The sequence below is a fragment of the Callorhinchus milii genome, unplaced genomic scaffold, assembly GCF_018977255.1.
Source record: "Callorhinchus milii isolate IMCB2004 unplaced genomic scaffold, IMCB_Cmil_1.0 Scaffold11, whole genome shotgun sequence".
Lineage (NCBI taxonomy): Eukaryota > Metazoa > Chordata > Chondrichthyes > Chimaeriformes > Callorhinchidae > Callorhinchus > Callorhinchus milii.
Genome location: NW_024704752.1, coordinates 519,623 through 542,033, shown reverse-complemented (window position 1 = coordinate 542,033; position 22,411 = coordinate 519,623). Strand labels below are relative to the sequence as shown.

The 22,411-nt window shown below is 47.5% G+C and overlaps 2 protein-coding genes across 2 annotated transcripts; one reads left to right on the top strand and one right to left on the bottom strand.

The window, feature by feature from the left end:
- Window positions 1-852, top strand: LOC103191470 (hypothetical protein; the record flags this gene model as incomplete). Its single annotated transcript, XM_042339173.1, is given in 1 exon segment — window positions 1-852. A coding segment is annotated over 1 exon segment (272 nt), but the record flags the coding sequence as incomplete, so codon positions are not given.
- A 3,112-nt stretch (window positions 853-3,964) lies between these two features.
- LOC103191471 lies at window positions 3,965-14,616 on the bottom strand. Its single transcript, XM_007912459.2, has 5 exons — window positions 14,536-14,616; window positions 13,738-13,830; window positions 11,860-13,207; window positions 9,479-9,523; window positions 3,965-8,640 (listed from the first exon to the last, which is right to left on the bottom strand). Exons 1-5 carry the CDS (start codon window positions 14,614-14,616, stop codon window positions 8,414-8,416), a joined length of 1,794 nt encoding a protein of 597 aa, XP_007910650.2. The 3' UTR covers window positions 3,965-8,413.
- Between the last annotated feature and the right edge of the window lie 7,795 nt (window positions 14,617-22,411).

The window sequence follows — 22,411 nt, the reverse complement described above, 5'->3', positions numbered from 1 at the left end:
AGGATCCCATGTTCTGCTTGGGAAAGAAAGGAGGTCAATACTTCCTGAAGGAAAAACATGCTTATTTCACACAAGTGCAATGCCAGTTGGCTGTGGCAGAGCTGCGTAAGGCTGATTTTGTGGTTTACACGGAGCGTGAGACGGTCGTGGTTCCAGTTGACTTTGATGCACCTTTCTGGGAGGAAACACGTCCCAAACTGGAACAGTTCTACATGGAGGCGGTGGTGCCACACTTGGAGAGAGAGAATGGCATCCTGGCCAGAGAGGAATAGGCCCCAGCCTGGGGTCACACTTAGTGAGCGACCGCACTCTGCTATTTCTGTGCTTGTTACTGGAGAACCGTTAATGATAAGTGAAAGTATTGCTGAATTTTAAGGGCTAACAGCGTTATTATGCTTTCTGGGAAGTTATTTTGACTCAGGATAATGTTAGAGAGAAATATCTGTCAGCGAAGGCTGACTGATTCCTGGTCTAAGCTAAAACTGATAATTATCAGTGTGCTGTGAGAAGATAGTATTTCTGGTATTTTTATTTCGCATTGGGTTGTGTAATGTCTTTTTGGTGTGAAATGCGCTATATAAATCTAAAATTACAATTAGTTGTTGTGCTAGACGGGGAGTAGTGGAGAGCAACAAGATTAATTGCAGAATTTTAGGGAATGGAGCAATGAGAGATTAACCGTTGGGTTAATCAAGCGGGACTATTCTCGCTTGCTGGTTGGTGGGGGCGCGAGGTGGGGGAGGTGGGGGCCTTGTTCGAGATCTCTACCATGTTGTTTGCAGCTCGTGTACTGTCCCGCACCAGGCTTCGGGACCACATCACTCCCACCCTCGCTCGCCTCCACTGGCTCCCCATCCCCCAGAGGATTGATTTCAAGATCCTCATCCTCACCTACAAGGCCATTCACGGCCTCGCACCCTCCTACCTCTCCAACCTACTATCCCCCTACCTACCTGCCCGTACCCTCCGTTCCTCTGGCTCCGGTCTGCTCCACGTCCCCCGCCCCAACCGCCCTACCATCGGTGACCGGGCCTTCAGCCTCTCAGCCCCCAGGCTCTGGAACTCCATCCCCCAGTGCCTTCGCCGCCTCCTCTCTTTCCTCCTTCAAGGCCGGTCTCAAGACCTTTCTCTTTGACCGTGCCTTCAGCTCCCCTCTCGACTCTCTTCCCCCTCCTCACTCCCTCCCTTCCCTCCCCTCACCCTGACCATTTCCCCCCTCCTCTCTCCCTCCCTTCCCTCCCCTCACCCTGACCATTTCCCCCCTCCTCTCTCCCTCCCTTCCCTCCCCTCACCCTGACCATTTCCCCCCTGCTCGGGTCATGACCCAACTGTGCAGCGCCTTGGGACGTCCTCCTGACGTGAAAGGCGCTTTATAAATGGAATCTTGTTGTTGTTGTTGTTGTTGTCGGGAAGATTTGCGGACTGATAAGTTTTTCTGCCATTGAGGTCAATACTTCAAAATAAGTACAACAATGAACAGAAAGTGTGGAGAATTTCTTCTCAGTGGAAGGGTGATGGGCGTGTGAAAGTCACAGAGCAGTTGTGATGGAACAAGGGACTGAAGGAGATTAAACAGGAATGAGACAAGGCGCTAAGAGGGTAGCTGGAAGCTGAAAGGATTCAGGATTGTTACACGATGGCATGTGGATGGAATCTTGTGGGAGGTGTTGGTTGGGGAGTTGGACGGACTAATAAACTGGCATTGTATATCTGTAGGTCAACTAGCTGTTTAGTTGAAAAAAAACAAAATAAAAGTTTACTTTTAATGGAAAACGTTGTCATGAATGGACTCTTTCTTTAGTATAAACATGGTGATCTCAGGGAGTGTGCTCCGGGCTGTTTCTCCCAGTATATGTTATCTCTGTAGACCTTCTTTAAAGTCTTTCCGAAGCCTCGAAAAGAAAAACATGCTTATTATTTTGAACAAATAGATAATAATAATCCTTGCATTTGATTTAGGGCCTTATCACGTCTTCGAGACGTCTCAAAGCGCTTCACAGAATGAACTGCAAAGTGCCAATTGCACACAGCAGTGTCCCCACAAACAGTCATAGATTCAGTGACCAAATTATTGTTATTTTTTTAAAAAGGGATTCATACCGTCAGAAAAGCATATTTAAGAATTTGTCAAATTCAGGAAATAATAATAAAAATCCTTGTATTTGATACAGAGCCTCATCACATTTTCGAGACGTCGCAAAGCGCTTCACAGAATATACTGTAAAGTGAATTGGCTGTTTATTTTGTGGACGAAATACAGCAGCCAATTCTCGGGATAAAATATATAGTTTGGGACACAACATGTCAAGCGACTGCCAGGATGGTGGAAGGTGAACTGGGTGGGCCTTGACCTTCTTTCACCTTATCCAAGAATTCTTATATCCTTATCCAGGCCGTCATTCCAGAGAAATTGAAACCCCTCACCTCATGGCTGTTTGTGGTTCTTTTCTACACGATTGATGAAAAAAAGTCACAACACTTGACAACAATTAACTGGGAAGTGAGTTAAGACATTTCAGTGCTCCATTAAATGCTAAGATTTATTGTATTTATTAGAAACCAGCTGTACCAGTTACAGCTTCACTTGCAATCAAAGGATCCAATGTGGAACGTAGATTGATACACAGACTGATATTTCATGTTTATCGACACTCATCTGGGAGGACTCCTGTGGGAGGACTCAGCGCTTTAATAATATATTATTACCGCGGCTTAGCTTCAGCTATGTTCTTTATTTTGCTTCTGCCGCCGTTTCGCTATGCGCGTGCTCTGTGACGCAGTATGGTACAGCGCCAAGGTCAGCCGGTAAGGCCACCAGGTGTAACTGCAGTGCGTGTGTACATACGTAAGTGCTCTGTGCCACAGGATGCCACAGCGACACGTTGACTCAGCGGCCACTGGGTGTAACTGTAGCAGAAAATGCAAAACTAAAATAGACATTTTAGGTCATAACTCATGAACAAAAGGAGATACCCAAATACAAATATGCCCGTGTCACTCCTAGATACAAAACCTTCCCAATCATGTCTCTGTCAATCAGTTATTGAGATCCTTCTTGAAGGCAGGCAGACAGACATTGTTATTTTATTAGTATAGCATAGTTGGGGGATTTTTATTGGATAATATTTTTTCCAATTTTTTGAAAAAGAATTCCCGCAACTTTTGCACTTGGAAGACACAATCAACAATGGGAATAACTACATATATTCGTGTTATACACACCGGTTGTGAGTCAATCACGTGGTGTTTCAAGAAGTCGCTGGGAACAGCAGGTCAGGTAGCAACGACCCAAAACATTGACTGATTTTTCTTTCTCCATAGATGCTGCCTGACCTACTGAGGTTCCCAACGACTTCTGTTCGTTTCAGATTTCCAGCATCTGCAGTATTTTGCGTTTTGTTTATGCGGTGTTTTGAAGTGCCTTTTTGCTGCTCACCCTTGACCCTGGTCCTCACTGTCCCAGCAGCTCAATTCTTCACCTCCAGCGACACGAAACATCAGGGTATTAAAATCAATAATAATGTATTGGGGTTGAGTTGCAAAACATTTGCAAAACTCAACAACTATCAACCTTTTCTGACTTCCATTGATTCTGGGTGAACTTCTCAAAACTCCGCATAGAGGGGATGGGGATTGCTGAGCAACAACTTGCATTTATTTATCCCCCTGTGCGTGGGGTGGGGCCTTGGAGCACTTAACAGTGGCGGAGCCCGAGCAGCACAGAGAGGAAGAGGAATTTTGGGGTTTGACCAAAAGCGCATTCAAAAATGTATAACTAATGTAGAATCACAACCCAATGATTACCTACAAAACAGTCACTACACTTTTTAGAGAGTCCTGTATGGATCTTTGAGATGCTCTCCTGATGTGAAAGGCGCTGCAACAAAGGGGAGAATTATTATCGCTGCGAAAACCAAAATGTGCGTCAGAGAAAATGAGCAGAAATGCGCTTCAATGCCTTTAATTAAAGCAAAAACAGAATTTTATTTGTTTTATACACAACGTATCCAACTGGACATGACGGTGGGATCACCCAGAAATGGCAAATCCTTTCTCTGTACAACTTTACATTGAAATTGTCTCATAATTTTGTACAGGTTTAAATAGTGTCAAACAAACTCTTGTCAACGGTTTCCAACCGAGCCCAGGGCGGGGGATAAACAAGGTTCCAAACTGGAAAAGTACAAAACATAAAGGGAAGAAAGTGAAGCAGCTAAAAATGTGAGTGCGTCGATTAACTCTTCGAGTACCAGGAATGCTGCTGAGGAATGAGGTGACCCCGCAGGCTACTCAGTGGTTCTCAGTAAGTTACAGCTTTCCTCGCCCGTATCTTTGCTGCAGTGTCTGCCAATGAGCTGCGCTGTCCCCAGTCCATTACTGCCAATGCCTGCGATGGAAATGGGAGGCAGCTGAGTTGCCAACATTCCTGAGTTGAATGGATGGTGCAGCCAAACAGGATTGCCCACCGCACTGACCCACTGAGGACTAAGGCATTGGGTTTGTGCTGTCTCCAGAACATTTAGTGTATTATTCTGAGCCATGTTGATGAGCCAACTTACCCAGTCCTGCAAGCCTGACGTCACCTTCCCTCCCTACCACAGCTTACAGAAGGGTGGGGGGGCATTGGTTTGTACACTTATATATTCAAATGAGATACGTTTTAATCGACAGCTGGTTAGTTCAGTGCTGAGGGGTGCTTCTTGCTTGGCTCTGGCCTTTAGTTGCTGCTCAGCGAGTGACACACGTAGAAAGCTTTCACTGTGCTTAGGAATATTCAAACAGACAGTTTCACGGATCCCACCTACACACGGAAATTTCCATGTGGAAGGGAATGCAGACTCTCTCCCTAGACTAGAGGAATGCACGCTGCTGTATTAGGAGCAGGTTGGTGAGAGCCAAGGATCAGGGACTCCAGAGTATGCCTTGGGGTAACTGCTGGGATTGTTCAGCTTGGCATTGAAAGCACTGTCTTTCTTGCTGCTATTCCAGCTCGGACCGCCCTTCTCATTGGGGCTTTGGCTGCAGGGTTAACTGGAGCTGAGTGGGACGATTCCCTATTCCCAATGACTGGTCTGCCCTTCCAGGTCATGCCAATGAGCCAGGCTGGTTAGTTCCTTGGAATATTGTGGACCCGCCTGGCTTAGGAACCAGACTAGAGACCGTCACAGAGCATTGGCAGACAGCGGACGCTCAGAACAAAACCCAAACTGACTGAGGGAAGGAGCCACTGGAGTCAGTCTGAGAGCAGTTTCTCTTCACACCAAAAACAGGTCTAATGGGAATGTGGGTATCGGCCTCCACAACTGGTCGATGCTGAGTGAGCTGACAGCACCTCTCACTCTTTTTCCCCTCCCTTCCTCCCTGCTGAGTACAGACAGGGGTTTGGGGTAAAGTGAGGTCACTACAAGCAGTGTCCAAGACCTGAAATGTAATGTGCGTTAAATGGCTGCGTAACAGATTCCTTCCCACTCGCGAAGCACTTTAAACAAAACCACAAGATTATAAAATAACCTGACACCTCGGCTGATAGAAAAGTCAATGTATTTTTTAAAAAGAGGCAAAAAGAAGTACAGAAACGTGTTTTCAATATAATATAATGTATAAAAAAATCCAGCCAGACAGACGCTCAGGGCCATTTCCTCAAATCACCAACTGGAGTTTGTCAACCGCACAACTCGGGGCCCGAGGGAGAGGAGAGCCCATTTTGCAGTATTTCCTAACTGATTTCCAGTAACCAGACACAGCACATACGACACTCCGATCCCAAGGAAACTCGCTCTGAAAACCGGATTGAGTCTCAGCCCCTTTCCCCGTGAGTTGACGTCATGGAAATCAGCATTTCTCAAGTCAAGAAATTTGTTAAGAAACAGTGCAAAATCTCCCCCCTCCTCCACATTTGCAACAAAGAGTTGATGGCGTGATTGTGACTAGCAGCCCCTCACAATAAACTAATACCCAACACCTGCAGGCTGGGTTTGTCGTGTAAATTTGCGGTGTTGACGTTAATCCCAACTCGGACAAGTGGGAAAATTGTCTGCCAAGTGAGGCCTTTATGGAAAATTCTGCAACTAGGAAATCAGGAGAATCCTACACATTAAACTCAACCAATATTGTTTGTGAATATCACAAATCAGCCTCAATAGCTCCTTCTCCTCCACTGGGGTGGGGGGCAGCTCCATCCTCCAAGTCATCCTGGAGGAGGGATGCGGGGGGTGGAATCATTGGGAGTGTATCAAAGCAGGATCGGACTTCCAGTCCCGGGGGAGCTGGAGGCTGATCACCCCGTCCTGTGACAAACGTGCCCCCGCCCCCCACCACCACCACCACAAAGGAACATGGCAGAGAGGCAGCAAGAAAACAATATTTCTAAAAGCCTCTCCCAATCATCCCCAAAAACAAAATAAGCCAATGTCCCGGGAGCAGGTATCACCGACACAAACAGTCTACGAACTTAAGGAAACGGGTACATTTTACGCATTTCCTGCGCCTTTGAAAACAACCTAATTATCTTACATTTATACAAAGTAATAGAAAGTCAGCCCAGGACCCTCAGGCAAAAAACTCCTACAGTGAAAGGCAATAGTGCAATTTAAACCTCAAAATCTGTCTTTCCTGCGCTCAGTTCACCATCATCTCATCTTTTACTTCCAGATACTCTTCGTACAGAATTATTTACAGATCAGCTTTGAGTAGTATTTACAGTGGGTGGGGGGAGGTGGGGGGAGGAGACACAACACAAAATAAAGACAGACTCGACTGAAGAGACAAATGATTGTGGAGCTAATAGTAGTGAAGGCTAGTGTTTCAGCTCCAACATACGTCCCCTCCAACCATGTCCATGAAGACCTTTTCCTCCCAAGCTCATTCATACCAATTCCTGAAATCCAAGCACACTGAACCTCTGGCCGTAGCTTAATTCTCTGTACTGGATTCCCGCAGTGTTGGAGCAGTCAGTAGGAATCCAGTTAACGTTAAGACCCCAGGTGGTTTGAACAGCACTAAAGTTAAAAAGAAAAAAAAGTTTTTGCCAAGTTGTCCTCTTTGACCAGTTGCTACTGTTTGTTGCACATTGAACCGAAGCGTTGCTCAGACGCTCCTTTGTGCCGAACACTCCATCACAATCCCAATGGATACTGTGCCAACATAAGACACACCCCATCACCCATGGCCAGACAATGAGAGCCCCAGCCAACGGAATAAGCTTTGCTGCTCACAGACACGGGGTGGGTTTGGTAAAAACTGTTGCAGGGTTCAGATTACATGATTGTAACAGTAATGGACATCACTAATGCTGGTTGGTTCTGAGCTGGTTCTGGTTCTGGTTCTGTCACAGTACAGACACACCAGAACCCAACCTCTACCTGTGGCTTTAATCTTCCTTCACATCCACCGCCTTTGCAGAATGCCCTTCCAAGGTAAGGATGAATTTCAGGGAAGAGAAGGGGGCAGGGGTGAGTGACATTAACTGCCAGCGGAGAGATGGAGAGATCACCAGAGTCGGCAGTCACTGGGGGAGGGTCTGAACTTCCTGCTGTGGAACTGAACAACAGCTGAAGAAGAGGCCAGGACTGACGTCAAACACATGGACATCAAACGGTGTGTTTGCCAGCCGCAGTTTGCCCCTGGTGTGTTGGGTTAACTTCACCAGCGCAGTACAACCAACTCATACATCCTACGGGAAAAGATCCATTACAGTCAGAACTGCTCTGACTGGAGCCGGAGGGAGATCAGACAGTGGTGAAGTTCTACCCTTTTGTATTGGGATGTTTCAGATTCTCTCAGATATTTTAACGCTGAGAGAAGTGTACGCCTGGGCCTTTGCATAGTAACACCTGAAGCTGGGGCACAGCTCTTCCATTTGATATCTTTGGCTTCTGATTCACTTCTGGAAGTCGATGTCTGGGGAGCTTTTGCCTGTTACCCAGCGTGAGAGATGTGGACCAACAGATCCTGACTAACATTGTTATAACAGGAATCTCCGCTATACTAGGTTTCCAGCTCCTCTCGACACACTGACCATGGCCCCACGTACAGCTACAGCGAACCTATGGCGTCGATCTGGTTATAAAGAAGTCCTGCTTCCTGTTCATTGAAACCTCCTTAAGTACCACACCACAGAAACTGTCTCCTCAGCTCCCGAAGTCCTGCTGTCAACAATGGAGATCGGCCGGTACTGGGCGACTGGGGGAGGCGGGAGGAGAGAAGCAAACAGCTCCAGTTTCTGAACTATATACAGATTCAATGTAAAGTGAACGCTGCACCACTGAACTTTGTTTCTTTGACAAAAAGGCAACATTCGAATCCAGCCCAGGACACAGGACATGGCCGTCAAGTTCCCAAACTCCCTTCTCCATGATTGTCTCTAAGACCTGCCAGCGTCACCGTGTCCAGCCTCCAGACCGGCACCACATAGTCATTCGCTGAAGCGTTTCTTGGGGCCTGTGCGTGCCCGGTTGGATCTCCGAATGTCCTGCTTGGCATCCTTACACTTCTGACAGATGAAAACCTCAGGGACGTTGGATTTCCTGATCTTGGCACAGGACAAGTGGATCCATGTGCCACATTCGCTGCACTCGATCATAGGTCTGCCCGCAAACGGCTTCATACAGAAACACGTGATCAGATCCCAGGAGTCGTCATCTGGAAGAGCAAACACACAGTGTTACACACTCACATAGTAACATGGCGACACACCTACACAGCAGGGAGTCATTTATCCCAACCCAACCCTTCAGCTCTCACGGGCTCCTGATTTATACAATCTCAAGAACAAAATAATAATCCTTGCACTTGATATAGCGCCTTAATACGTCTTTGAGACATCTCAAAGTGCTTCACAGAATATACTGTGAAGTGAACTGATCTCAGTTAGTGAGACTATTTTGTTTTTTGACTTATCATCCAGAACTGTGGAAAGGTCTTAAATTGAGTCTTAATTTAGAAGCTGGCTTAGCATTAACTTTCAGTGATAATACTCTTTACATTTGGTAAGGCGCATTTCACATCGGAAACTTCACAGGATTCACTGTACAGTGCGAGTGACTGTGTGTTCTGTGGATGAACGTGACAGCCAATTTGTGCTCAGCAATGTCCCACAAACAACCATGTCGAATTGTATTTGAGGGATTGTTGGCCAGGACACCGGGAGACAGAGACTCCCGTCGCTTTCCAAAAAGTGCTGAAAAATCTTTAGATTTTTAACGTCCACTTCGACAGGCAGACGGACTTGGTTTAATGTCTCATCCGAAGGATGGAAGCTGATTTTCTGTCGTTCGCAAAACAGGTTGCAGAAACCAGCTTCAAAATTAAGAAATTGCCAAATTTTGGACTCTCTGAAATACTACAGAAATAGTGTAGATTTAGACCCAAGTGAAGTTTCTACCCAATATTTACCCCCCAACATCGCCCCCTGGTGACTGGCCAGGTATTGCAAGTCGTTCCTGGCACTCAGCTGCCATCTGTTGAGTGACAGACTTACCTTCTATCTTCAAGTTTTCTGTAGGTGACGACTCATCACTAAGTGCTGAAAGAGAAAGTGATGCACAAGGTTATAATAATAATAATAACCCTTGCATTTGATAGAGCGCCTTATCACTTAAACCTATCATTTTAAACTTATCTCAACTCGAGAGAGCAACAATTCTTCCAACAAAGTCGCCGTGAACAGGCTTCAGGAGCTGAATGGCCTCTTTATAATAATAATAATCCTTGCATTTGATATAGCGCTTTTCACATCTTCTAGATGTCCCAAAGCACTTCACAGAATATACCGTAAAGTGAATTGATTGTATATGTGTGGGCGAACGCGGCAGCCAATTGCGCACAACAATGTCCCACAAACAGTCGTAGTTTGAAAATGACCAATTTATTTTTTTGTTTGTTTTTTTGGAGGGATTATTATTTCTTTCTGTTCCTAAAGGCAGAACCCAACAACCTGCCCAAAAGAGTGACTGACCCATACACCTACTCCAACGATCTGCCTACACTGGTCTCAAGTACAATGTTAGGATTAGAGATATAACTTGTTTGAAGTATAAATCTCTCTCCTCCTGGTTTTCCTCCCTGCCCTCACCTAGCATTGACAGAGAGTCTTGGTGGTTTGAGGATACAATGACCGTGATCCAGGGCAGAGCCAGGCCAGAGCGGGGCTACCTTGGTGCTACAGGATGTCATAGCTGTGAAATTGCACCCCTCTGGGATTTAAGCAAATTCTCACTCTCGATGCAACCTTGAGACAGTTAGGGCTGTAATCTACAGACATTTAAGAACTGAATTGAAACTTGCTGCTTGAGGCTTTCATCCAAACAACGATCAGACCAGCCCAAGCCGCAGGTGGTAGAGCAACACGTGGCCAATGGTGATAGAGCAACATGCTCAGGGTAGAACCTATGAGCAGATGTTTCAGCTTATAGATTCAGAGATTCATAGAATGTTACAGCACAGAAGGAGGCCATTCGGCCCATCGAGTCTGTGCAGCTGTTTGAAAGAGCGTCACTTTCACTTACCCCAATCACCAGCTTTTTCCCCATAACCCTGCAAACCCATCTTCCTCAGACACCTGTCCAGTTCTCTCTTAAAAGCTGTTATCGAATCGGACTTCACTGCCCTTTCAGGCAGATCATTCCAAATTCTAACAACTCGCTGAATGAAAAAAATTCTTCTAACCTCCCCTCTGCTTCTTTTGGTAGATATCTTAAGACTGTGACCTCGGGTCACAGACACACCTACCAGCGGAAACAGCTTTTCCCTATCTCGCCTGTCGAAACCTTTCATGATCTTGAAGACCTCTATCAGGTCCTTCTCTGCTCTAATGGGAAAAGTCCTAACTTCTCCAGCCTATCCTGTATGTGGAGTCCTGTAGCTCAGTGGTTAGAGCACTCGCTTTGCAAGTGAGAGACCTGAGTTCAATTCCAGGCAGAGGGCGAAACCTTGGGCAAGTTTCCTTACTCCACACAGAGCCTAATAATAATCCCTCCAAAAAAACAAACAATAATTAAATTGGTCATTTTCAATCTACGACTGTTTGTGGGACATTGCTGTGCGCAATTGGCTGCCGCGTTCGCCCACAAATATACAGTCAATTCACTTTACAGTGTGTTCTGTGAAGCGCTTTGGGACATCCTCCCGACGTGAAAAGCGCTATATCAAATGCAAGGATTATTATTATTATTATCCTCATAGCTAAGGTTCCCCATTCCTGGTATCATTCTCGTGAATCTCCTCTGCACCCTTTCCAGTGCCTTAATGTCCTTCCTGAAGTAAGGTGCCCAGAACTGGACGCAGTACTCCAGCTGAGGCCTAACCAGTGTTTTGTATAGATTAACCATAACCTCTCTACCAAGTCTATATTGCCTCCCATCATTTTTCCTCCCTAAGTGTATCACCTCACACTTATCCACATTGAAATCCATCTGCCACATGTCAGCCCATTCCACCATTCTGTGTATGTCTGCCTGCAGTTGGTTACAGTCCTCCTCACTATTTACTACCCTAACTTTGTATCATCTGCAAACTTGGAAATAGTGCTCTCTGTGCCCAAGTCCAGATCATTAATATATATTAGAAAGAGCAGTGGTCCCAATAACGATCCCTGGGGGACACCGCAGTACACCTCCTTCCATTTCGAGAAACACCCATTAACCACCACCCTCTGCTCCCTGTCACTCGGCCAGTTCCTAATCCAAACTGCCACTGTCCCCTTAATACCGTGAGCCTTCAGTTTTTTATTAATCTCTTATGCGGTACTGTGTCAAAAGCCTTTTTGAAATCCTTGTAAATAACGTCCACCGCATTTCCCTCATCAACCTTGGGAGGGAGGCTTCTGGGAGCTTCTGGGAGATTTGTAACAATGGTCCTTACCTGAACCCAACATCTCATCATCGTCAATCGAGCCTTCCAAATCCTCACTGTGTTGATCATCCTCCACTTCTTTCTTCTCCGTCTTGACCTCCTCCTGTTCCTTTTCCATTTCCTGCTTCTCTTCCACTTTCTGCTCCTGCTTCACTTCCTGTTCCTGTTTCACTTCCTGCTCCTGCTTCACTTCTTTGACCAACATTCTTTCCTCTTCAACCTCCTTCCCAAACTCTTTCACGAGAGATGGGGGTTTACACGCAACTTCGGTGTTCGGCGATATTTTGATGGACTCCTCTTCAGACTCGGTTTCACTCTGCGATGCCCCACCCACAGTCACGGCTAGGCTTGAGGGCTTGCTCACAGCAACAGCCATGTCTAAGGCCTTGCTCTCCTCCACGCCTAAGGGCTTGTCCACAGCTACAGACAATCCTGTGACCTTATCCACACCCACAGCCATAGCCATGCCTGAGGCCTTGTCCACAGCTGCAGAAAAGGTTGTGGCCTTGCCCACAGTCATGCCTAATGCCTTGCCCATAGCCATGCCTGGCAGCTTGCCCACAGCCATGCCAGAGGCCTTGCCTACACCCATGCCTGGCACCTTGCACATAGCCATGCCAGAAGCCTTGCCCACACCCATGCCTGGCATCTTGCACATAGCCATGCCTGGCACTTTGCACCTAGCCATGTCTGGCACTTTGCACATAGCTATGCCTGGTATCTTGCCCATACACATGCCTGATGCCTTCCCCATAGCCATGCCTGGCATTGTGCCCATAGCCATGCCTGGTATCTTGCCCATACACATGCCTGATGCCTTGCCCATAGCCATGCCTGGCATTGTGCCCATAGCGATGCCTGGCATCTTGCCCATACACATGCCTGAAGGCTTGCCCATAGGCAACCCCAAGGCCTTGCCCACAGGCATGACGCCTCCCTTGCCCAGGAGCTGACCCTGATTGCCTTCCTTCGGTTTTCCCAGCTCGCCGGTGGGTTTAGAAAGTCCCACAATCTTCTTAATGCCGTCTGAAGTCAGCTTCTTCCCGCTCTCCGGGTGTTTCCTCTTCTTCACTCCATCCAGTCCTATCTTTTTTGAAGAGATTTTCTTTTTCTTGAGTTTCTCCGAGCTGCTCTTCTCGGGGCTGTCAAACAGGGAGTTGGTGAAGTTCGAACAGCCCAGTAACAGGCTGTCTGAGCGCGCTCGCTTCAGGCCCTCCTTGTCAGCGCTGCATTTGATCTGTTTCCTGCAGTGAAGGATGTGGGAATCTGAGGAGCGGGAGGACTCCCAGCTGTCACTGTCCAGCGTGCTGCCCGTGCTGTTCCGGGGACTCAGATTAGCGTGTGACCAGGGGTCATGCTGAACAGACGGAGGTCAGTCATGGAGGAGATGGTGTGGGGAGAAGGAAAATGAGAAACATTAATTTTCATTCTTCAACAATAGACAATAACATTTCACAGCAAAGGATTTTTTTTGTTTGGTCTGCCGGGTGTCTTGAAACATAAGAAACCAGGGACAGGAGGAGGCCGTTCAGCCCTCAAGCCTGTTCCAGGACCTGCGTTTGATTCCAGGGCAGGACGAAATGTGAGACAAGTTCCTTACTCCATACTCCTAAGTTTACCTAGCAGTAAGTATTAACCCGGTTGATTGACGAATCACTTTTCCGGGGGTAATAATCCCTTCAAGGAAAAAAATGTGACCATTCAATCCACGACTGTTTGTGGGAAACTGCTGTGCACAATTGGCCCGAGGAATATATCAAGCCTCACATTGCAGATTGACCCCAATAGGAACAATGGTCACTGAGGGGCTCCTGTTGAAAAAAATCTATTGCAACACTTGGTATAATTTTCCTGGAGGACAGTCTGGGTGGCCGGGAGATTACATACCTCTTTGGGATAGGGAATATAGCCTGCGTACGCCAGCACAATGGTGCAGAACTGGTTGAAGTCCTCCACAGTTCTCTGCCTCTTCTTCGGAGGCTAAAAAGAAAGACACAAAGAACGTTTAGCGAGCTCTCTAGAGCTGACTCGAGCAAACCCTGAGAATAGGACCAGAAGACTCAAGAGCCGTTGACATTGTTGAGCAAGGCATTTATAATGCAGTCCCACAAAATGGCACGATGAGTGGTCTACTCTCTGTGAAATACCACCTCTCTGCCCGAGACGGAAAACAGCAAACCCTGGCAGTCCTCAGCAGGACAGGCTACCTGATGGCTGTGGCTCTCCAGCCCTGCTATAGTTTGCTGGTCTGACACTAACACTGTCTGACCGATGTGTCGCGTGTGATCACCAGTCTTCAGTGTGAACTGATGGTTTCCTTAGATGCTGAGACTAGTCTGCCACTTTGATGATCATGTGGAGCGAGAGGACCCGGATTCGATTCTCAGGCAGCATGAAACGTGAGGTAAGTTTCTTTACTTCACACACCTCTGTTTACCCAGCCGTCAGTTGTTAGTCGGTTGGCAGATCGCATTTTCTGGGTTAATAATCCCTTAAAAGTTAGTAATAATTTGGTCACTCAATCCACGGCTGTTTGTGTGACACTGTTGCACGCAATTGGCTGCCGCATTTCGCCCACAAAACATACAATCAATTCACTTTACAATATATTCTGTGAAGCGCTTTGAGACGTCTCAAAGACGTGATAAGGTCCTGCATCAAATGCAAGGATTATTATTAACAGACTGAGCCAGTGATCCAGCTCTGGATACCAGCGACAGCCTCAATTTTCCACCACATTAAAACCAAGAACAAGCAAGACGTCATGTTAATGTGCTTAACCATTAATCCCCACTGTACAATAATAATAATAATAATAATCCTTGCATTTGATATAGCGCTTTTCACGTCGGGAGGACGTCCCAAAGCGCTTCACAGAATAGACTGTAAAGTGAATTGACTGTATATTTGTGGGCGAACGCGACAGCCAATTGCGCACAGCAATGTCCCACAAACAGTCGTAGATTGAAAATGACCAATTTATTATTGTTGTTGGTTTTGGAGGGATTATTATTAGGCTCTGTGTGGAGTAAGGAAACTTGCCCAAGGTTTCGCCCTCTGCCTGGAATTGAACTCAGGTCTCTCACTTGCAAAGCGAGTGCTCTAACCACTGAGCTACAGGACTCCATGATCCATCTCGGATCACCTTCTACCATCCCGGTCGTAACATGCACAGTAATGGAGATGTTGATAGCAATTAATTCTCTATGGATTTGTCTACAACAGAGTCGGAAGCTTTGGGAACCCTAGGTCCAAATTCCCTGCTTATCGGCCTCCCTTACTCCTCCCTTTACAGATCATCCAGAACTCTGCAGCCCATGTCCTCTCCCGCACTAGGCTCCGTGATCCCAACACCCCCCCCCCTCCACCCCACTGCTTCCCATCAGAGGATACAGTTCAAGATCATATCTGATTTGTATGAATTGACACTTTCTGCTTCCACCGTCTCCCAAAGGAAGTCTCTTCCATACATTTACCCCTCACTTACTGAAATAGTATTTCCTGTGAAGTGCTTTACTTCACAGTTTAATGATAAATGGCATAGTCATTGATGCTTCTGAGTGTTGAAATTAATCAGACGCATTTCAAATAACAAGAAACTTTTAAGTGAATTCACTTCAGGACGTCTCAAAGCTCTTCACAGTTGTAAAACTGTAAAGTGTAGTGACTGTAGTGTTTTGCAGGTAAACATCTACGAGATGAATCACCTGGGGTGGTGGTGGGGTGGGGGCAAGAGGAGACAAAGAGAGGAGGTTGGCAACTTGAAAGAGGATGAAATATAAGGCAGACAAAGAGCGCCGTGGAATCTTTAAAGTGTGAGCATTCAGAGTTGGGATGCTCTCCCAATGTAATTTGGTGTTTTTGTTCAAACGGGAGCTGGGCTCAACGTCTCTCACAAGCTCCCCACATCTTAAACATCTCACACGAGCCAGTGGGCACCGTCACGTGAGAGCCCAGGGAGTGAGGTGGTCAGGCTCCTCAGCCAATCCCAATCTTAATGGAAAATTTATTTACTTTTAATTATTCTACCATCGTTCAACATCTTACACATTGCCTACCGCAGCCACCAGAGTCAGTCAGGCTGGGCAACCTGCCTAATGTGCGGGGAGTCACTCACTGTAACACCTGGTTTAGGAGAGTGGCAAAGATGATGGGTAAATTGCAAATCCCGCAGGGAAGCCCGCTCGATAATTTCAGCTCCAACACCAGTCAAGCGGGATCACAGCCAGAGGAAAGCCATCAGAACTGGGAGTCCGAGCGGAATCCAGGAGGGTTGGTCTGCGACACATCTGAAGGATCCGCTGTTTACACATCTTTTTGCAAATCTCACAATTTAGACCCCGTTGAGAAATGCAAATAACACTGGATCGGTACTTCAAAAGGAAAAGTGTGAGGGGCTCTGGGGTAAGAGCGGGGCATTGGGACTAGTTGGGGTAAGTGCGGGGTGAGTTGTACTAGATGGAGTAAGAGCGGGGGAGTGGGACTAGATGGGTAAGAGCGGGGGAGTGGGACAAGTTGGGATAACAGCTAGTGAGTGGGACTAGTTGGGATAAGAGCGGAGGCGTGGGACTAGTTGGGGTGACAACGGGGGAGTGGGACTAGTTGGGGTAAGAGTTGGGGGAGATGGTCTGGTTGGGGTAAGAGCGGGGGAAGTGGACTAGTTGGGATAAGAGCGGGGGAGTGGGATTACTTGGTGTAAGAGCGGGATGAGTGGGACTAGTTGGGTAAGAGCGGGGGGGTGGGACTAGTTGGGGTAAGAGCGGGTGAGTGGGACAAGTTCGGATAAGAGTTGGGGGAGTGGGACTCGTTGGGGTGCGAGCGGGGGAGTGGGACTAGTTGCGGTAAGAGCGGGGGAGTGGGACTAGTTGGGGTAAGAACGGGATGAGTGGGATTAGTTGGGATAAGAGCGGGTGAGTGGGACTAGTTGGGATAAGAGCGGGGGAATGGGACTAGTGGGGGTAATAGCGGGGGAGTGGGACTAGTTTGGGTAAGAGCGGGATGAGTGGGATTAGTTGGGATAAGAGCGGGTGAGTGGGACTAGTTGGGATAAGAGCGGGGGAGTGGGACAACTTGTGGTAAGAACAGGAGAGTGGGTCTAGTTGAGTAAGAGCAGGGGAGTGGGACTAGTTGAGTAAGAGCGGGGGAGTGGGACAAGTTCGGATAAGAGTTGAGGTAGTGGGACTAGTTGGGATAAGAGATCGTGAGTGAGACTTGTTGGGGTGCGAGCGGGGGAGTGGGACTAGTTGGGGTAAGAGCGGGGGAGTGGGACTAGTTGGAGTAAGAGCGGGGGAGTGGTACTAGTTGGGGTAAGAGCGAGGGAGTGGGACGACTTGTGGTAACAGCAGGAGAGTGGGTCTAGTTGAGTAAGAGCGGGGGAGTGTGACTAGTTGGTGTAAGAGCGGGGAGTGGGACTAGTTGGGGTAAGAGCGGGGGAGTGGGACTAGTTGGAGTAAGAGCGGGAGAGTGGGACTAGTTGCGGTAAAAGCAGGGGAATGGGACTAGTTGCGGGAAGAGCGGGTGTGTGTGAATAGTTGGGGTAAGAGTGGGGGGAGTGGGACTAGTTGGGGTAAGAGCGGGGGAGTGGGACTAGTTGGGGAAAGAGCGGGATGAGTGGGACTAGTTGGGATAAGAGCGGAGGCGTGGGACTAGTTGGGGTGACAACGGGGGAGTGGGACTAGTTGGGGTAAGAGTTGGGGGAGATGGTCTGGTTGGGGTAAGAGCGGGGGAAGTGGGACTAGTTGGGATAAGAGCGGGGGAGTGGGATTACTTGGTGTAAGAGCGGGATGAGTGGGACTAGTTGGGTAAGAGCGGAGGAGTCGGACTAGTTGGGGTAAGAGCGGGGGGGTGGGACTAGTTGGGGTAAGAGCGGGGGAGTGGGACTACTTGTGGTAACAGCAGGAGAGTGGGTCTAGTTGAGTAAGAGCGGGGAGTGGGACTAGTTGGGGTACGAGTGGGGGAGTGGGACTTGTTGGGGTAAGAGTGGGGTGAGTGGTACTAGTTGGGGTAAGAGCGGGGGAGTGGGACTACTTGTGGTAACAGCAGGAGAGTGGGTCTAGTTGAGTAAGAGCGGGGAGTGGGACTAGTTGGGGTAAGAGCGGGGGAGTGGGACTAGTTGGGGTACGAGTGGGGGAGTGGCACTAGTTGGGGTACGAGTGTGGGAATGACACTAGTTGGGGTGAGAGCGGGATGAGTGGGACTAGTTGAGTAAGAGTGGGAGTGGGACTAGTTGGGGTAAGAGTTGGGGAAGTGGGACTAGTTGGGATAAGAGCAGGAGAGTGGGTCTAGTTGAGTAAGAGTGGGGGAGTGGGACTAGTTGGGATAAGAGCTCGTGAGTGCAACTCGTTGGGGTAAGAGCGGGGAGTGGGACTAGTTGGGGTGAGAGTGGGGGAGTGGGACTAGTTGGGGTAAGAGTGGGGGGAGTGGGACTAGTTGGGGTAAGAGCGGGGAGTGGGACTAGTTGGGGTAAGAGCGGGTGGAGTGGGACTAGTTGGGATAATAGCTCGTGAGTGAGACTAGTTGGGGTGACAACGGGGGAGTGGGACTAGTTTTGGTAAGAGTTGGGGGAGATGGTCTGGTTGGGGTAAGAGCGGGGGAAGTGGGACTAGTTGGGATAAAAGCGGAGGAGCGGACCAGTTGGGGTAAGAGCGGGGGGAGCGGGACCAGTTGGGGTAAGAGCGGGACCAGTTGGTGGCTGTTTCAGAGAGAGTTGGCACAAGCACAATGGGCCAAATGGCCTCCTTCTGTGCTATGAGAGTGTATGAGCGTCGCACCAGGGAGTGGGTTCCTGTCCTCTCAGCCGTGTCACACGCTGCAAACTTACTGTTCTTTTAACATGGAAAGACCTGGTGATCTCTGACAGTTCGCCATTGTTTTGCCAACACAACAGACAGCAACAGATGGGAATTCCTCACAAGGGAAATGTACCATTTCACCAGAGATTCTGCTGCGCTGTGTGATGTGTCAGGCGCAATACGAAACATTAGACAGATCCCAGCAATGCTTTGCTTGCCTTCCCTCCCAGTGTTATCGAGGTCCGCCTGCACATTGTTCAGCACAATGTGGAGCTCGGTGCAAATCCAGCGGGTTCCTCAGTGTGTTGGCCAGAGAGAGAGAGAGAGATTGTGAAATCAATGTGAAGTTGGGTCTCTCCTCAGTTTGTAGCTGTGACACACTGAGGTCATAATGGCATAGAGTAAATCTTGTGTGTGAGACTGGGACATTCCCTCCAACCCAATACTTCAGTCTGGCTCGGAACACAAACCAAACCCTGGAGAGATTTGATCAACATCGGAATTAAAAACAGCAATTTGCACATTGCAACTTTCCTTCACGTAGGATGATGTCTCGTAGCGCTTGAGAGACAGGTTCGGGTTTATTATGAGCCATTAAAATGGCAGAACAGGCTCAGGTGCTGCATGACCTCCGCCTGTTCCTAGTAATGAATGCACCAGAACTGTTAAGGCATTTTTCTCTTTCACATCAACCTGCAGAGCACTGCCTGGTTCTATTTCCCACCCACAGCTTTCCTGACTTTCTGTTTTCACCCACAAATACACAGTCATTTCACTTTACAGTGTAACCTGTGAAGCTCTTTGAGACTCATCGAAGACGTGATAAGGCGCAAAGATTATTATTATTATTAGTTCAGTGTGATTCCAGATCCCCAGGAAAAAGGCGTCAAAGACCCTGTGCGGCAGGAAGGGAGGGGAGTGAGTGAATAAGTGAAATTTGCCATGGGTTTTTGGGATTGAATCTGGCAACAAGAAATATAGTCATAATAATCCTTGCATTTGATATAACAACATCTCTTAACCTTCTTAAACTGCTGTATGGAGTCCTGTAGCTCAGTGGTTAGAGCACTCGCTTTGCAAGTGAGAGACCTGAGTTCAATTCCAGGCAGAGGGCGAAACCTTGGGCAAGTTTCCTTACTCCACACAGAGCCTAATAATAATCCCTCCAAAACCAAAAACAATAATAAATTGGTCATTTTCAATCTACGACTGTTTGTGGGACATTGCTGTGCGCAATTGGCTGCCGCGTTCGCCCACAAATATACAGTCAATTCACTTTACAGTGTGTTCTGTGAAGCGCTTTGGGACGTCCTCCCGATGTGAAAAGCGCTATATCAAATGCAAGGATTATTATTATTTTTTTTACGCTATTGCCTGCAGCATTTCAGCCACAAAAGATACAGTCAATTCACTTTATGGTATATTCTGTGAAGCGCTTTGAGATGGCTCAACGATGTGATAAGGCGCTGTATCAAATTCAAGGATTATTATTATTAACCTGAGGAGTAGAGCAGAGATTTACACTGATATTTAAGTCATCAAGTCAATAATGTATTTCTGTGCTTCACCGAGACTCGAGCAGATTCATTTCCATAGGAAACAAAAAAGGGTTAGGACGACGTAAATATTAATAGATTATTTCTGGTCGGCCAGTCAGTAACAAGAGACACAAATTTAAGCAAAAACAGCAAAGGAATTAATGGGGAGTTAGGAAATATGCCCTCACACAGAGGCCCCCTGGTGGAAATCTACCACAAATTATCACTGAAACGGAAGCCATCCATTCTTTTGAAAGGGAGTTAAATAAATGCTTGAAAAAGGGGGAATATCAAAGTGTTGGCGGAGTGAGCGGGAAAGTTGGGTTTCATCCAGTAAAACTAGCTCAGATATGACAAGCCAAACGGGCAATCTCTGTGCTGGAACTCAACTGGAACTGTAAGCATTAAGTGAATCTACTTTTTGGGGGAAGGGATGAGTGTTTTATGGATTAAATACACCACTCCTTTGGAACTCCATCTCACAGTCCCTTCACCTTGCTCCCTTCCTTGCCTACTTCAAAGCATGTCTCAAGACATCATAGAAGACATCCTCTTTGACCGCACCTTCGGCCACCAACCTGCCCCCTACCCTCTCTGCCCTCCACCCCTCATGATCCCAGTCCCCTGCTTTGGGTCCAAATCTCTGAATGCCCAGCGCCTTGGGACGTCCTCCCGACGTGAAAGGCACTATACAAATGCAATCTGTTGTTGCTGTTGTCGTCGTCGTTAGCATGAAACAGAACATCTCCAAGCAGGAGCTCAGATCATCAGATCCCACTAAGCAACAATCTGCCTACACAGTGTGTCACTCGGCGTTCCTGGTGGGGTGTTTGTTGCTGATGTCTGGGAGAAACATCCTGAACCACACTCAGGAGGCCGCCCGCCACTCACCAACAACTCTTCACCTCCACAATCCTGGAAGTTTGAAACTACTGAACAGAAAATTATGCCCAACAATATGAACACAATCAAACAATGCATTGTTCCCACACGCCCATACAAAGGTGGAATCATCAGTCTGCCGTGGTTTATTAGTGTTTTCCCGCCAACTTAAACAATAAATTGGAAACCACACAATGATTAAAGCTGAGATTCCTTGTTACTGCACTGAGACTCAAACCAAATACCGTCTTGCAGCCACTGGACCTGACCCACTATCGACGACATAGAGTTGGTGGCTGCCTTTGGCACCAGTCTGATAGGACTATGGCTTGAAACACCCAGAGAGAGATTTTCCCACTTCAGGTGGTGAAGCTCCCACGCTGCTCATCAGCCATTGAGATCTAGTTAGAAATTGCCGTGCAATATCAAAGAACTGACCATATCCAACAGCTTCACAATGATACACACAAGGCTGTAACATAGTCTTCTAGAGGCAGAACAGAGGAGAGCAACAAGGATAATCTCTAGTGTTAGAGGAACAAGCTGGGCCAAGAGACGAGCGGCTGCAATCTCTCTGCAGAATCCATGATAAACTACGCTCTCCACTATAAACCCGCTATAAATAAAGTTCCAGGCCCCGGGCCTCTGTGCTGTTTATCCACTGTTACTGTGGACGGAGCAGCTCTGGACACAAACAGCAAATGGGTTTTGCTCCACTTGGGAGGCCCCCGCTGTTAAGATTGTCTGTATCTCTCTGTGTCTGTATGCTTGTGCGGGTGCGTGTCTGTGTGCCTCTTTCTCTCTATGTATGTGTGTTTGTGTGTGTCCATGTGAGTGTCTGTTTTTTTTCCCACAAAAATATAGTCAATTTACTTTACAGTATATCTTGTAAGCGCTTTGAGACATCTCCACAATGTGATATGGTGCTAATATCGGAGTCCTGTAGCTCAGTAGTTAGAGCACTCGCTTTGCAAGTGAGAGACCTGAGTTCAATTCCAGGCAGAGGGCGAAACCTTGGGCAAGTTTCCTTACTCCACACAGAGCCTAATAATAATCCCTCCAAAACCAAAAACAATAATTAAATTGGTCATTTTCAATCTACGACTGTTTGTGGGACATTGCTGTGCGCAATTGGCTGCCGCGTTCGCCCACAAATATACAGTCAATTCACTTTACAGTGTGTTCTGTGAAGCGCTTTGGGATGTCCTCCCGACGTGAAAAGCGCTATATCAAAATGCAAGGATTATTATTATTATTATTATTGCAAGGATCATTATTATTACGTATGTGTGTTCGTCTGTGAGTGTCTGCGTAAGTGCATCTCTCTCCTCTGTAGGTAGGTAGGTAGGT

Bases quoted from the DNA above. Each gene is read 5' to 3' on its own strand.
- LOC103191471 (XM_007912459.2), bottom strand. From the start codon at position 14,616: ATGACGTCTTGCTTGTTCTTGGTTTTAATGTGGTGGAAAATTGAGGCT. The intron at 13,208-13,737 runs GTATGTAATCTC...CCGTCTGTTCAG, and splicing joins ATATTCCCTATCCCAAAGAG to CATGACCCCTGGTCACACGC. The intron at 8,641-9,478 runs GTAAGTCTGTCA...TTGCTCTTCCAG, and splicing joins AGAAAACTTGAAGATAGAAG to ATGACGACTCCTGGGATCTG.